The sequence below is a fragment of the Rhincodon typus genome, chromosome 27 (assembly GCF_021869965.1).
Source record: "Rhincodon typus isolate 14 chromosome 27, sRhiTyp1.1, whole genome shotgun sequence".
Taxonomy (NCBI): domain Eukaryota; kingdom Metazoa; phylum Chordata; class Chondrichthyes; order Orectolobiformes; family Rhincodontidae; genus Rhincodon; species Rhincodon typus.
Window position 1 is genome coordinate 16,165,940 of NC_063358.1, and position 17,355 is coordinate 16,183,294.

Consider the following 17,355-nt stretch of genomic DNA (forward strand, 5'->3'; position numbering starts at 1 on the left):
CCCATTTCTGAAGAAGGGTCCAGACCCGAAACGTCAGCTTTCCTGCTCCTCTGATGCTGCTTGGCCTGCTGTGTTCATCCAGCTCTATACCTTGTTATCTATTGTAATTACCTGTATACTTAACATCTTCAGCATGCCCCAAAGCACTTTATAGGCAATTTTTGAAGTGTAACCACTGTGGTAATGTGGGAAATGCAGCTGACAGTTGTGCACAGCAAGCTCACACAAACAGCAACTTGATAATCGCTACGTGATATTGGTTGAGATATGAATATTGACCAGGACAGTAGGCAGGACTAATCTTTGCTTTTTTAATAGTACCATGTGAAATAACTGAACAGAGGCTGGTATCCTGTCACCAAGTCACCCTTTATTTACATGTGCACAGTACTTGACACTGATCTGGCCTTCCTCAGAGCTAAATTTCAGAGTGAACAGAACCTCTGACACTCCTGTTTATAGTTGTCAGCCAGGGCTGCCTGATTGGACTAGGTTAATAGCTCCAATCAAGGAACTCATCATATGAGATCGACCTGGCTGACCTTGTTACAGCCACTACATCTCTCCCCGTATAAGTCCAGGGACTTGCAGCCTCTCCTGGGAAATTTTTGCACCAGGTCTAGTTCCTCCAGCTCAGCCTCAGATACAGGCAATGTGTACTGGACCATTGCCTACCCCTTGTGCCCAGAGTGTCTCAGAAGAAGTTCATCCTCCTCTTCAGGCAGTAAAGGTGTTGAGGCTGTGACATCTGCCATGTCCATCTCAGATTCCAAAGTTTCTTTGATGCTAGATGGAGGGTGAGAACCTACGTGTCCCGACAGCCTTCCGGCTGTTTTGAGGGGTCGGGGATGTTTTGCTCCTGCCCCCTTTGCAGTTTTCATGTGCTCCTCGTACTTGTGCAGCACTGCTTCACCTACCCAAACTTTGTACGCCACGGGACCTGACCTCACATTGACCATGCCCCTTACCCATTTCCGTCGTTTCAGAACCAACTTCATCCCCTGAAGCAATCCATGTCTCTCGCTTAGAGGAGGAGTTTTGTGTCCAGCATTGGCTTTCCTGATGCCGTTTCACACACAATCTTGCGCCCCCCCCCCCCCGATCCAGGAAGTTCAGATTTAATCTGGTGCAGAGTCTTCTCCTCATTAGCAACTCTGCTGGAGCTATCACTGTTGTCACATGAGGGGAGGTCTGATAATCAGATAGGAATCTGGACAACTTGTTATCAAGTGAAGCTGCAGGCTGTTTGTTTAAGCCTGCTTTCAGAGTTTGGACTGCTCTTTCTGCCAGACCATTGAAAGATGAATGGTATGGAGCTGTGCTTATATGCTGAATGCCATTTGACTTTAGGAAATACTCGAATTCTTTGCTGGCCCATTATCTGTGACTGGCACTTCCAGGAGTCTGTGCATTGCAAAAGATACATGTAATTTTTCTGTTGTCTTCCCCGTGTTTGACAAATGAACTCAATGCACGTCAAACCACTTTGAGTGGGCATCCACAATGAATAAGAATGTTGAACACATGAAAGGGCCAGTGTAGTCAATGTGTAACAGAGTCCAGGGTATTTCCTGTCATTGGCACAAATTTGGTGGTAATTTTTGACCTTGCTGGCACCCTAGGTACTGCCCCACCAAGGGGGCTATATCTGCATCCAATCCTGGCAACCAGATATAACTTCTCACCAACATTTTCATTTTTGAAATCCCTGGATAACTCTGGTGGAGTTCAGCCAGTATTTGGTGGCAGTCTTTACTCAGGACAATCACTCTTACTCCACGTGATAATATGCCGTCCTTTATGGAGATCTGGTCTCGCCAGGTCCTGGAAGGTTTCGTTTCTAGTTGTGACAGTCCTTTTGTTTCTCCATCACCACCAGGTGTTTCAGTTTTGCCAGGACTTGATCTCTTTGTGTCCACAGTGTGATATTGTCAGTGATGATGGGAAGGGTGTCCATGAAGTTTAAAACTAGAATGGACTCTTTGAGTGGCGACACCACCAGTGGTGCATCTGCCAGCGGGAGGTGGCTCAATGCATCCACATTTGTTACTTGGCCTCCCGGATGGTGTTCCAACTTGTAATTGTATGCAATTAGAATGAGAGCCCATCACTGAATTTGACCTGAAGCATGGGCAGCACGGCCTTGTCCTCTTTGAGTAGCCCCAGCAGGGGTTTGTGGTCTGTTACTATTACAAATTTATGTCCATAAGGGTATTGGTGGAATTTTCTCACTGCTAAACCTTCCTTCTTCATCTTTGTGTATTTGCACACTGCATCAGCCAAAGTCCAGGAACCGTACGCTATTGGGTGTTCCTCTCCATTGGTCCATCTGTGAGCCAACACTACCCCGATACTGTACAGGGAAGCACCACATGTCAGCACCCGTCTCGTATATTGATACAAACCCCTATAGGTATTAATTGTATCATACTTCTGGGAATTCTCGTCTAACTGCAGTTGAAGGTAGACATGGCTCATGTCCAGCTTCATGAAGGACAGACACCACAGCCAGCTTTGTGTATAAATCCTGTATGCAAGGAATTGGGTATTTATCCAGCTGTGAGAAGTGGTTTACCGTTTTGTTTAAAATCCCCACAAAAGTGAACTGACTCATCGGGCTTCACACAATTGGTACGACCAGTGCTGCTTATTCCACAAACTGGACTGGTTCAATGATTCAGAGATAGTAGGAACTGCAGATGCTGGAGAATCCGAGACAACAAGGTGCAGGGCTGGATGAACACAGCAGGCCAAGCAGCATCATAGGAGCAGAGAGGCTGACGTTTTGGGCCTAGACCCTTCATCAGAAAAGGGGGAGGGGAAGGGGGTTTTGAAATAAATAGGGAGAGAGTGGGAGGTGGATAGAAGAGGGATAGAGGAGAGGATAGGTGGAGAGGAAACAAACAGGTCGAAGAGGCGTGGATGGAGCCAGTAAACGTGAGTGTAGGTAGGGAGTTAGGAAGGGGATAGGTCAGTCCAGGGAGGACGGACAGGTCAAGGGGGCGGGATGAGGTTGGTCGGTAGGAGATGGAGGTGCGGCTTGAGGTGGGAGGAAGAACAGGTTAGGGAGGCAGGGACGAGCTGGACTGGTTTTGGGATGCCGTAGGGGGAGGGGAGATTTTGAAACTTGTGAAATCCACATTGATACCATTGGGCTGCAGGGTTCCCAAGCGGAATATGAGTTGCTGTTCCTGCAACCTTCGGATGGCATCGTTGTGGCACTGCAGGAGGCCCAGGATGGACATGTCGTGTGAGGAATGGGAGGGGGAGTTGAAATGGTTCGCGACTGGGAGGTGCAGTTGTTTATTGCGAACCGAGCGTAGGTGTTCTGCAAAACGGTCCCTGAGTCTCCGCTTGGTTTCCCCGATGTAGAGGAAGCCACAACGGGTACAGCGGATGCAGTATACCACATTGGCAGATGTGCAGGTGAACATCTGCTTGATGTGGAAAGTCTTCTTGGGGCCTGGGATGGGGGTGAGGGAGGAGGTATGGGGGCAGGTGTAGCATTTCCTGCGGTTGCAGGGAAAAGTGCCGGGTGTGGTGGAGCTGGAGGGGAGTGTGGAGCGGACAAGGGAGTCACGGAGAGAGTTGTCCCTCCGGAAAGCAGATAAGGGTGGGGAGGGAAAGATGTCTTTGGTGGTGGGGTCGGATTGCAGATGGCGGAAGTGTCGGAGGATGATGCATTGGATCCCCTTCCCCTCCCCCTTTTCTGATGAAGGGTCTAGGCCCGAAACGTCAGCCTCTCTGCTCCTATGATGCTGCTTGGCCTGCTGTGTTCATCCAGCCCTGCACCTTGGTTCAATGATTCCTTTGTTTTTAAGCATCCTGATTTCTGCCTCTACTTTTGCCCATAAGGCAAATGGCACTGAGCGGGCCTTACTGAATCATGGAATTGCTTCCTGATCCACATGCAAGGTGGCCTTGGCTCCTTTGATTGTCCCTAGACCTTACTGAAAAATGTCTGGATATTTAATTAGGACTTCACTCAGGCAGCTATTTTCTAAATGAAAAACATTGAGACAATCTATGTGAATCTTTCTCCACCAATTTTGCCCAATTAGGTTTGGGCCTGAGCCTTTCACTACAATCAGTGGTAACTGAACCAGTTGCTTCTCATAAGAGACCAGAACCGAAGTTCTATTCTTAATCTACAAAGGTTCCCTGGTATAGGTTCTCTGCCTAACCAAGGCCTTACACAAACTTAAGAGTTGGAATTCAGACTGAATTTTGTTAAAGACTGGTTCTGCAATCGCTGATACAGCCGTGCTGGTATCAACCTCCATTTGAACCATGTGACCATTTAACCAGATGTTTATTTTGATTGCTTCTGGTTTGGATGTTGCTACGCAATTTAAATGTTCCAAGCCAGGTGCAGGTGGGCTTTCCAGGGTGTGCACTCTCCTGGATACTAGCCTATGAGTTCTCATATTCAATTCAGGGTGAGTGAATCTCCGATTCAATTCACACCAATTGAGTGAAGGCAATTGCGTAGCTTCACTCAGGACATATCTTGAACAGAGGGACTCTAGGTCAGCCCACAGCAAAACCTTAAAATAAATCCAAGCCTGGGCCAAATGGTCAACTTTTTTTTTCAGGATCCGGGCTGACAAGCCACTGTCATTACTATAATTACTGACCTAGATCGGTGCCCTAATGTCTGCATGTGGAATGAACCCAGGACGTGGGTGAGTGCGTCATCCTCTGAGTTGTGGCTACTCTTCTACAAAAGAATGGACAGATAGTTTTGTTGCTGTACCATCCAAGCATTTCAATTCCATGTTTGGTTTGAAACTGGTGTTATTTGGGTTCCATCAAAGAGTGTGCTTAAGCCATTTTTTTTTTTTTGAAAATATATTCCTTTTATCAGATCCAGTTTAGTAAAGAACCACTTGAGTCAGAAATTCCTAGCATTGACTTTGCTGAGTCAACCATGCCCATGGTTGGGTGGGTCATTTCAATCAGCCTTGGTGTATTTGGGAAGGATGATTGAAATCATCCAGAATTTTCACTCTTGACCATTTCTAACGAGAAAGGACATGTGTACATACATTAGAAGAGAATTTAGGATTAACTAGACGAATAAAACTTCTTCATCCTTGAAGAGTCGTTATTTCTAAAACAGTTAGTGCCAAAATTATGTCCAGAAAGGGAAACCTTCTTGTAGAGATGGGCAGAAAATTAAAATGGAGTAGGGATATTGTGCAAAGGTATTGTCCTGTATACTCGGGATATTGGAATAAATAGGGAGGATACTGAAATCCTTTGTTCTGATCCTTGCCAATGATTTATCTCTCTCATTCAGGGGGATACTTGGCCCAGAGTCTGGCTATCATGACCGATGCTGCTCACCTTTTGACGGATTTTGCCACCATGCTTGTCAGCTTGTTCTCACTGTGGATTTCTTCTCGGCCTGCAACTAAAACCATGAACTTTGGTTGGCATCGTTCAGGTGAGACCAGGCCAGGTATTTGTATGTAGAAATAATGAGAGGTCACTTATCAATATGAGTGATTGTATGTTTCTTTGTTTATGTTTATTTGAGTAAATCAGCTTGTAATGCAATCCACTGTGTGCTTTGATAACAAGATGTAGAGCTGGATGAACACAGCAGGCCAAGCAGCATCAGAGGAGCAGGAAGGCTGACATTTCGGGCCTAGACCCTTCAGAAATGGGGGAGGGGAAGGGGGTTCTGAAATAAATAGGGAGAGGGGGAGGTGGATAGAAGATGGATAGAGGAGAAGATAGGTGAAGAGGAGACAGACAGGTCAAAGAGGCGGATTTGGAACCAGTAAAGGTGAGTGTAGGTGGGGAGTTAGGGAGGAGATAGGTCAGTCCAGGGAGGACGGACAGGTCAAGGGGACGGGATGAGGTTAGTAGGTAGGAGAAGGGGGTGGGGCTTGAGGTGGGAGGAGGGGATAGGTGGGAGGAAGGACAGGTTAGGGATGCGGGGACGAGCTGGGCTGGTTTTGGGATGCGGTAGGGGGAGGGGAGATTTTGAAGCTTGTGCAGTCCACATTGATACCCTTGAGCTGCAGGGTTCCCAAGCGGAATATGAGTTGCTGTTCCTGCAACCTTCGGGTGGCATCGTTGTGGCACTGCAGGAGGCCCAGGATGGACATGTCGTGTGAGGAATGGGAGGGCGAGTTGAAATGGTTCGTGACTGGGAGGTGCAGTTGTTTAGTGTGAACCGAGCGTAGGTGTTCTGCAAAGCGGTCCCCAAGCCTCCGCTTGGTTTCCTCGATGTAGAGGAGGCCACAACGGGAACAGCGGATGCAGTATACCACATTGGCAGATGTGCAGGTGAACATCTGCTTGATGTGGAAAGTCTTCTTGGGGCCTGGGATGGGGGTGAGGGGGGAGGTGTAGGGGCAGGTGTAGCACTTCCTGCGGTTGCAGGGAAAAGTGCCGGGTGTGGTGGGGCTGGAGGGGAGTGTGGAGCGGACAAGGGAGTTGCAGAGAGAGTTGTCCCTCCGGAAAGCAGATAAGGGTGGGGAGGGAAAAATGTCTTTGGTGGTGGGGTTGGATTGCAGATGGCGGAAGTGTCGGAGGATGATGTGTTGGATCCGGAGGTTGGTGGGGTGGTACATGAGGATGAGGGGTGTTCTGTTTTGGTTGTTATTGCGGGGAGTGGGTGTGAGGGATGAGTTGCGGGAAATGCGGGAGACATGGTCGAGGGCGTTCTCGATCACTGAGGGCTGTAAGTTGCGGTCCTTGAAAAACGAGTGTTTTTCCTTTTCAAAGATACCCACGATCCCTGTGGGCCAAATTGCAAAATAAATTGAAAAGTAAAATGTTGTGAATCCTGGAAACATGGGAACTCTTGGTCTTAATGGGTAATCTGAGAAGAGAGGAAAAAAAAACAAATCTTTAGGTTGATGGTCATTTGTCAGAACTGGAAGTTGTTAGAAATATAACAATTTTTATATAAGTGCAAAGAAAGGGTAAGGTGACCAAGAAAAGGATAGCAAAGAATGAATAGAAAGTTCAATGATGCGGGAAATAAAATGACAAAAAATGATAATGGTGTAGAGCAAAAGGAGGTTGATCTAGGCATAGGTAAAGAAACAGGAGATTGATATAGAGAAACCATTAATGGTGAATCCTAAATGAGTTGAAATTGAGGTGGTAAGGTTCATTTTGAGTGTTGTGAATTATCTGCTGTTTTAAGTGTCAAATCCCACTTGATTTAAAATATTTTTGTTTTTATTCTTCCTGCTGAAGCTGATTATGAAGACTAGTTTTGCTTCTGGAGGTTTTATGTGCTATTTGCATAGGTGAGGGACAGTATTGTGGGTTTGTTAATGAAAACTGAGCTAGACTCCCAATGTGTGTGTGTCTGAGACCATGTGAGCGATTATCTGTCATTGGCATCTCTTTTCCTGTTCTGTAGCCAGTAGGCTTCGATGTCATATCAGCAGGATTGCATTGCAGAAGTTCCTCATCATGTAACATCTTAAAGGTTTGTTTTTGCAGCATTTCTCCAGGTCCACTCCTTTATCTAAAATGTGTTCCAACTGTAGTCTTGTGGTTTTCCAGTCTTGATATCATTAACCACTTTCAATCAGCTTGATTTTCTAGCTTGGTGCAGACAATGACAGATGTTTATGCAGCAGTAGTCTGGACCTCTCTTTCAACAATATTTAGATTAGATGGGGTGGATGCACGAAGGATTTTTTTCTCGGTTGGGAGTGGGTGTAGGGTGGTGTAAAACTGGGAAGGGGGTTGGGGGAGACAGCACTCAAATAAAGGCCAAGCTGTTTAGGATTGAGATGAGGAACTTCTTTACCCAGAGAATAGTGAATCTTTGGAATGCTGTATTTCCAGAGGACAGCAGAAACTCAGTCATTGAGTTTGTTCAAGAGAAGCAATAAATTTCAAATAGTAATGACATCAAGGGGTATGTGGAAGCAATGATGTAATGGTATTCTCACTAGACTGTTAATCTAGAAATCCAGGTAATGTTCTGGCTTCAAATCGCACCATGGCAGATGATGCGATCTGAATTCAATAAAAACACGTCTGTAATTAAGATTTTAAGGTTGACCATGAAACCGTTGATTGTTGGGAAAAGACACATCTGATTCACATCCTTCCTTTAGGGCAGAAAATGGCCATCCTCACCTGGTCTGGCCTACATTTGGCTCCAGACCCACACCAATTACTTAAAACTGCCCTCTGGCCAATCAGGGGTGGGCAATTTATGTTGGCCTAGCCAATGGAAACAAGATTGGGTAGTAGATGTTATGCAGTGGTAATGTTACTGGACTAGTAAACCAGATGTGCAAACCAGTGCTCTGGGGATGTAGGTTCAAAATTAAACTTAAGTGCCCACATCCTGTGAATAAGTGAGAAGTTGCATTGAGGTAGATGATCAGCCATTGTGTGGAATAGCACAGCAGGTTCCAGGTGCTGAATGGCTTGCTTTTGCTCGTGTTTCTATGAATACCATGAAACCACAGTAATTCCGTAGTCCCATACAGAGGTTACTGTGGAAACCTGACCCTTAGCTTCTCAAGGCATGCTGGCATGTTAAGTTCGGTCTGGTTACCAGAAGGATTTTGTTAAATCTGGGATTTTTGTACTTCCGTACATTACGTTTAGTTGAGATGCAATAGCTATCTACTAGTATTGTAAATTTGAGATTTGCCTGTGCGATGTTCTGCCAAATTATTTTATACAAATGAATTTTCCTCATCTCCTGGTGTCCTGAAGAGATTCTAGGAGCTCTGGTCTCTGTGCTGTCCATCTGGGTGGTGACCGGTGTGCTTGTCTATCTGGCGGTTGAGCGACTCATTTCTGGGCAGTACGAGATTAAAGGTGGCGCCATGGTGATCACCTCAGGAGGTGCTGTCGCAGTCAATATTGTGTGAGTATCCTCTTGTCTAAGTAGTATTTTGTTACTTTTTAAATGAACTTTCTCCGCTTCTTTCAGGAGAGATCGGACTCTTGCCAGGATGTCGTTTCTCTAAACACTAGCCACCATTCAGTAACTTTTTTAATTGTCCACTCTTTTTATCATTGCCTAAATGCAATTCTTTTCTGCCTGTTACTTCAGGCGTCACTGATTACCGTAACAATGAAGACAAGATTGGGTAGTAGATGTTAATGCAGTGGTAATGTTACTGGACTAGTAAACCAGATGTGCAAACCGGTGGTCTGGGGGTGTGGGTTCAAAATTAAATTTAAATTGATTAAATGTGTTCAATCTAACAATGCAGGAATATAAATCCTGTCTTGGTAATGGTGACCATAAGAACTATCACTGGGGAGAGGAAGTCTTCCATTTGTACCTGGTTTGATCCACATATGAATGCAGACTCACAACAATGTAGTCTGTTCTTACCTATCCCCTGAAATGGCCTCAAAAGCCACTGCATTTGAAGTCAGTGAGAAATGGGCAATGAATGCTGGGCCTGCCATATTTCATGGGAGAATTTCAAAGTGAATTTGTGCTTTTTACTAGGAGTTACTGGGTAGAGATTAGGAGCAAAAATCCAACAGATAATTTTCCCATCCTGCTGAGTCCAGGGATATTAAAAACAATTTTTTCCCCTCCATTGTCACTGAAGTTGAGATCAGCTGAAGGCAGAGTCCAATACTCGTGATTATCCTATTAGCTATAATAGTATAAATGAATAGCCTTGAGAACATGAGAATCGTTGGTCCAGAAAGACTCCAATTCCATTGAGCTTTCCTTCTACAATTTCAGGAATTGTGTAATACAATGATAGATTTGTTGATGAATCGTAACAATTAATGCCTATCAGTGAGTCTACAGCAGACCCAAAGAGATGAGCTATATTGTTCTTTAACATCCTACCTCATCAGCCAATCACAGTTGAATTGCTGAATGGAATGGTTGGATAATAGTAGGGAACCAGGTGATTTTGAGTTGAATTTTGCCTTCTCCCACCTTCTGTTGTGCCACTAGTTTCTGATCCCCTTTGCACTGTTCTACAGGAAGCTGTCAACGTGCTGCTTGGTATCTGCCCAAGTCAAAGTGAGCTTCAACAGATCTGTGGACTTGACTTCTCCATTACAGGAAACCCTTGGCTTGGGGATGAGGACTAGGGGGGGGAGGGGGTGGTGCAGGGTGTATATGTAAAACTTGAGGCTTGATTAGCAGCAGATTCCACACTCAACCTCTCTTGTGAAGAAGGACAGGGGAAGCAGACATGTGGGAACACCACCATCAGCAAGTTCCCCTCCAAGCTACATACCACCGTGACTTCGAACTAATTTGCTGTTCTTTCACTGGCTGGTCAAAATTCACGAGCTCCCTTCTTAACAGTGCTGTAGGTGTACCTTCATTTGATAAACTGTAGCATTTCAAGAAGATGGCTCACCACCATCATCTTAAGGGCAATTAGGAAGGGGTATAAATGATGGCCTTGTCAGCAATGCTGTCATTTTATGGATAAATATTTTTAAAAAGCCAGACATTTATTCTAGAGTAAACATCACAAGGGATCACTTGGTACCAATCAGGATTGGAAACTTTCCCTGATCCTTTATAAAATGTCCTCCCATCTTATTCCAGTTGCATTGAAACCAATTATAGTAAATTTATTCTTCCAGCTAAGAGATGAACACACCTTTGGTCATTCCCTGTCTGTGAAGCTCATGACAGTATTTGCCAGTGTAGAACAAAGACTTGGCCATCATTCTTTTCACCTCCAATTTTGTCCATACACTGAAACTTAAGTCTTTGCTATACACCCAATTCTAAATTCTCTTTTTACCTGTTCCTATTCACTAACTCTCCACAGAATGGGCATCATTCTTCATCAGTCTGGTCATAATCACAGCCACGGCAGCACAGGAGAAGTCAGATCACAGGATATCGAGTCCAATGCCAATAGCCATGTGAACCCCAGTGTACGAGCTGCCTTCATCCATGTTGTGGGAGACCTGTTGCAAAGCATCGGTGTCCTGATAGCTGCCTATATTATCTACTTTAAGGTACAGGAACAGTCTTTCAGTGACATGGCTTTTAAAGGGAGTACATCTAATTTTACAAATGGATGTTTTGGGGAGTGCATATTCTAGAATGTGTTTCTTGGATCTTCATCTAAGCACAGGCATTACTTCTAAGCTACTTTTGAACAGCATCTGTTAACGGGCTGTACATGATGGTAAGGGTACAGAGCAATATATCCTGCACTTCATAGGCTCCAACCTGCCAGTTGAGTATGAGTGCATGATTAGTGAGTTTACAGTTACATTACAGCTTACTTCTGAGGCTCATCAACGAGGTCATTAAATCCTATTTCTACAGGTTGCCAAATAGTGATGCATTTCTTGAGGGTTTGTAATATGCTGTCCTGTCCCATCCCTGATTTTCCACCTACTCAAAAAGCTTTTTTAACCCATCTCCAGTAACTTTAGAAGTAATAAATGAAAATGTTTAATAAAAACACACGTGGGAGTGATAAACAATTTTTACAGTCCTGTGTTTTTTTTTTCCTCCAGGCAGTTGTTAGCAATATTGAGATGACTAGCCTTAAATTCCTGGAGACCTCATTGGAGGATTGTTAGGGGCAGGAGAGAGAGTCTTAGTAAAGTGTCCCAAGGTACTTCAGGAATGACTTTCAGCAAAATTTGGCACTGAGTTGTAGTTGAAGAGATGGTCAAAGACATGGTATTTAAAGGAACAGAGGAAAGATGAGAGATTTAGGGAGAGAATTCCAGGTCTTGGTGTTTAGATAGCGAAATATGCAACTGCCAATTGTACAATGAAGGAATTTGAGGATGTGTTGTACATTATTCTTTATTGCACTTTGCTGCAATTTGCTCTTTAAATATTGAGGTTTAGTTCATGCTTAAGCACTCTGCTAGGATTGATAATATTCCTGTTTGGCACAGGAGCTAAGGAATCAGAGATCCCTGAACAGATCACAACTGATTTTTTTTTGTTAAACTTCATATCTCTGAATGTGAAGTATTATTTAAATATTTGGTCACACCATTGGAATAAGTTTTTTTTTGTTTCATTTGTATTTAGCCTGAATATAAGATAGTGGATCCAATCTGCACCTTCCTGTTTTCCATTCTTGTTCTGGGGACAACCATCTCCATCCTAAGGGACGTTCTCTGCATACTAATGGAAGGCAAGTAATTAGCTGGGGGAGAGCTGATTTTAATGTAAAAAAAATGGACCTGAGGCATGTAGAATGAAATGTTGATAAGATAAACTTGCAGGAAAACATTGTTCTATCTTTAAAGAAGAAAGGGTTTGGGTACAATTCAATGTATGTTCTCCTTGAAAGACAGGGCAAACAAATCTAGAGCTCTCTGGATGAAAAAAGAATGCTTATGACAAGTGTCCAGTTGACAATGTAGTTGAGAATCAAGAAAATTACAGGTGTTCAAAGGGGAGATGAAAAAGCATATTAGATAAGTGAAGAGCGATTTTGAGAAAACAGTTTGAGTCTGATAGAGAGGACTTAAGAAAACATTCAGCATCCTCAGCTTTAGAAATGGATCATGGAGTACAAAAGCAAAGAGGTTATGTTAAATTTTTGCAAGACAGTCGTTAGGCTTGGTGTATTGTATATGTTTTGGGCACTGTACTAAAGGAAGGATATCAGTGCATTGCAGAAGAGATATACATAAATGATTCCAGGGATGAGAAACTTCAGTTATGGGGGAAGCTTGGTGAATTTGGGCCTGGAGAGAAGGCGGCTAAGAGATTGGATAGAAGATTTCAAAATCATGAAGGAATCTGTATAGTCAATGTAAGGGCAAACTCTTCCTATGTGTAAGAGGATTGAGACCGAGGTGACACAGATTTAAAGTGATTTGGAAAATGTAGAAATTGTAATGTGAAAAAAATCTTTCACACGGTATGTGTTTTATGTCTGGAATTCACAGCCTGGAAGTGTGGTGAAGGCGGAGTCAATTGAGACATTCAACAGGACATTAGATGCTTATATAATTAGAAACAACATCAATGGTATGGGGAAAAGACTGGTGAATGGAACTAAGTCATAATGATCATTGGATAGTGGTCAGACATGATGGGCTGAATGGTCTCCTTCCGAATCGTAACAATTTAGTGAAGTTCAGGAATTTAACATGATGATCTGCTGAGAAAAGTTAAATGAAGATGCAGAATGCCATATAGTGAAGAAAGCATGGGAACATCTGAAGCAAATCAAGAATGGTCTTGCTTGGCTTTTTGAAGCTTATGACTTTGGAAAGGTGTGAGGAGTAAGCGGGTTGACAAGTTGGTGGTGGTGAAGGGAAGAATCCGTTTCTGTAGGAAATTACATTGTCAGTCTTTGAGTTCAATGGAAAGAGGTAGAATAACTATGAAGGAATATTTATAGCAGTGAGGAGACCATACAAATGATTTCTAAGATGTGTGTTTATGCAGCAATTGGAAATATGCTGTGCACAGAACAAATAATTTATATCGAGCAAAGTTCTCTTTAAGCTGTGCTGTCACCTGAAATCTGAACAGCACAATAAATCGAGCCTGTTGAGTGTAGCAAAAAGTAGTTAAGATGGTTGCATTGATTTTGAAGAGTTATGAGAAGGGTGTTGACAGTGGTGGTGGGATGGGGGGATGCAGGGGTAGAAGGAGAAAGAAGTGAGAGGGATGCTGAGGACTAAAGATCCCCAGTGGGGATGACATGTATCTTCCTTTGCATTCTGCTGATGTGCGGGAGACCGGGTTTGAGTCTTGGTAGAATTTGAGACATGGAGTGAGTTAAAGTCAGTTAAGAAGTAGTCTTGGCATAAAAAAAACTAAGACAAGAAAGCAAGAGATTTGGAGATATTCATTTGTTGTTATGGGAAACAATAAGGCTGAAAATAAGGGTACAATATGTTCATTGACAAACACAGTTCCTACTGAAGCTCAGCACTGCATTTTGACAGGAACTCCAAAAGGAATGGATTTTAATCAGGTTAAACAATCACTCCTATTAATTGACGGGGTGAAAGCAATGCATAGCCTCCACATCTGGGCGCTGACCATCAACCAATCGCTGTTGTCTGTCCACATTGCCATCGGTAAGTGTTAATGTATTTTGCTTTTGACATGGATTGCTGTAAGTATTTTAAAGCTGCATAGCCCATGGCTCACTTTCCTCCCGAGTGGGATGGTTGTGAGTTTAATTCTTTTTACACCTAATTCAAGCGAAAAATGTCAGCACAGTAATGAATGTATGCTGCACTGTCAGAGCTGTCATCTTTTGTTTGGGATGTTAAATGAGGTCTCATCCGAGCTCTTGCACGGATGTAAAAGATTTCCTGGCACTATGGGAAGAGGAGGGGAGTTGTCTTTAGTGCTCTGTCCAATGTTTATCCCATTGACAATCTCTCAAAAACAGATAATTCTAATTATCACCAAAGTTTAGGACCTTGCTACGTGCAAATTGGTTGACACATTTATTAGAATGTTTCTGCACACAACCGTGTTTCACAATCAAATCTAATTCCTATAAAACAATGCAGGTCCATGATACTGTCTCCCTTCAAAAATCTACCAAGACGTTTTTTTTTGTCTCAATGTATTAAAGGTATTATCTTACAAAATATTAATCAAGAAATCTAAATTCAGGAAATAGCCTAAGACTCATAACACCATAAGGCATAGGAGCAAAATTAGGCCATTTGGTCCATCAAGTCTACTGTGCCATTCAATCATGGCTATGTTTCTCAACCTCAGTCTCCTACCTTCTCCCTGTAACCTTTGATCTCCTTACTAGTCAATACTAATCTCATTCCATTTATAAAATGACAGGCCCACAATTTAAAACAGAAATGACAATATTTTTACAGACTAAGACTACAGCATCATAGTAGTGAATTCACTTGAGATGAAGATCATGATTCCATTAGCCTTTTCAATTTCTTCTCTTCATGTTTGCTAGTTTTTGTGATTTGTGAACTTTAATGGCTGTGTTTCTTGCAGATGAGGCTGCAAATGCTCAGGAAATATTGGCTGAAGCTAACCACGTACTCCAAAGCAAGTTTGACTTCCATTCCATCACGATCCAAATAGAAAATTACTCTGATGATATGGTCAATTGTAGGGAATGCCAGGAGCCCAGAGATTAGTTCCCACCAGTGCATAGAGTTCCTCTCATCTGTATGTCTGAGAGAGGCATCATGAGTTCATTTCTTGGAGAATCTCGACTGGAATGAGTTGTGTACAAAGGGAAAGATGGTGTGTGAAGTTATCTGACTGCTGACTCAACCAGACCCCAGCCACTGTAGTGGCAGTGAGTTACAGTGTCCTTTAGTACAATGCAAGATTAAGGCTTTTAAGTCATTTTAGTGTACATGTTGAGCACAGTGATAATTAAGGTCCAAAATTAAACATGACCATAAATGTGTCAATTGGATATTCATCTCACGCCAGCAAAATCATTCTCTGGATGTGTCGATGTCCTCTAGGAGAATGGTTGGGAGAGAGAACTTTGTCTTTGAATTGAGACAATCGATTTTCATGAATATAATGTTTTTTTTTAGATAGAACTGTTTTTTTTTCCTGGTGCTGGGAAACCAATGTTGACAATTTTGTTAAAATAAGTTTATCATTCATTGTTTCTGGAATTGTCTATATCCGAGTTCTTCATATTTATGCAACACTACTTTAATAAACGTTTTGCTAAACAAAAATAAACATTTATTGAAATTTTGTAATTCAAAATTGTGTCAGATTGAGTCTTTTGCCAATATCTCTAAATTGAACTGGACACAGCTTGAAGAAATAATGTTTTACATTAAGTTATGAATGGAGGTGCACTGCCTGAAAAGTGTGATGGAAGCACTTTTTTTAAAAAAATGGGGGGAACATTTGACAGAGTGGTCTGCAAAGAGCATCAGAGTGGGCCTAATTGGACAGTTCTTTCAAAGACCCAGCACAGGCATGATGGGCTGAATGGTCTCTTTCTACATCACTCTATGAAGCTAATTGGTGTCAATTAGCACCTGACAATCAGGACAGAGAGCATGAATATTGCTTTCGGAGTTGAGGATGTACGTTGATTTAACGCTATGCCTCCTTTTTAGTTCACAATATAGCCTGCATGTGAGATAATACACCAGAAAAGAACCTGTGTTTATGTTGGGAGTGATTTAATCAATAAAACTAAGCTCATTTGGTTATTGTGATAGTTGACCAAAAGCTTAGAGAAACAGGTTTTGAAGAGCAAAGAGAGATAGGTGTGTGATCGTGAGAGAATTCCAGCTAAAGATATAATTGCGAAAGTACATAGAAGCAGAATTTGAGGTGGACAGAGATCTCAGAGCAATGCGGTTTTATAGAAGAGTTTAGAGATAGGGAAGTGGTGAGGCAATGGAAGGACTTTAAACATAAGGATAAGAATTTTAAAGTCAAGGCATTGCAGGTCCATGAACACTGGAATGATGGTGAACAGGACTTGGTATAAGCTAGAATATGAGTAGCAGTTTTAGATGAGCTCAAGTTTACAGAAGATGCAGAGATGGAGGCTGACTGTCAGTGTACTGAAACAACAGATTTTGCAGGTAGCAAAGTCAAGCATGAAGTTTTCAACAGCTGGGCCAAGGCAGTGATGGAGTCTTGACAACGTTACTGGAAGTTTGAGGGATCTTTAAAGAACAAAATGGCTGTAACTTGTGTAAAGTTCCTTGAGACATTTTGATTATGGCGAAAAGCTAAATCCATACAGGTCTTATTAAAATGCCATGGTAAATCTTTTGTAATGAAAGGAGAAACCACCTCTTTCACATTATGAAACGATGTGATGGTAACTGCAATTGCTTTCTCTGCGCGCGGGCGGTTTGACTGGCAGCAGGAATGTTCCTGTTGGAACAACCCCACCGAATTATCAAGTGGAAATGCAATGGTTCCAGTAACCCTGAATTTTGGGCGGGATCTCAGAAAATATCTTCTGTGCTGTTCAACTGCACAGAGGGGCTGCCTGTACGGCCTGCTCCTGAACCCAGTACAGTCTCTTACTTTATCTTCCACTTAGATTGTGTCTGGGGTGGGGGAAGAGTCTTGTCCCTGCACCCATGCGAATCTACTGAAGAAGGGTCTAGGTCCGAAACGTCAGCCTTCCTGCCCCTCTCATGCTGCTTGGCCTGCTGTGTTGATCCAGTTCCACAGCTTGTTATCTCGAACTAGGGTGGAGAGTGTTGCACGGATCAATGTTATCTGACAGTTCTTTTTTAAGTCACTTCACGGACTCCGGCCTACTAAAATAAAAGACCTGCGGGTGTTGAACTTGTTAGAGAAGCTCAGCAGATCTCCACAGATGCTGCTGAATTTCTCCAGCAATGTCTGTCTTTGATTGTAACCTAAGCGGTGTGCATGGGTCCGGTTTTCATATCAGTGTGGAGGCTGGAGAGGTTGTG

The 17,355-nt window shown here is 43.0% G+C and overlaps 1 protein-coding gene across 1 annotated transcript in view; it reads left to right on the forward strand.

Moving 5' to 3' along the window:
* Window positions 1-15,583, forward strand: part of LOC109932304 (zinc transporter 2-like) — an 18,321-nt gene extending 2,738 nt beyond the window's left edge. The window contains exons 3-8 of the mRNA XM_048612942.1: window positions 5,303-5,449; window positions 8,713-8,866; window positions 10,770-10,962; window positions 12,005-12,110; window positions 13,885-14,019; window positions 14,924-15,583. Of these exons, the coding sequence (XP_048468899.1) occupies window positions 5,303-5,449; window positions 8,713-8,866; window positions 10,770-10,962; window positions 12,005-12,110; window positions 13,885-14,019; window positions 14,924-15,069 (881 nt within the window). The 3' untranslated portion in view covers window positions 15,070-15,583. The remainder of the gene's footprint in view (window positions 1-5,302; window positions 5,450-8,712; window positions 8,867-10,769; window positions 10,963-12,004; window positions 12,111-13,884; window positions 14,020-14,923) is intronic.
* Window positions 15,584-17,355: the final 1,772 nt, after the last annotated feature.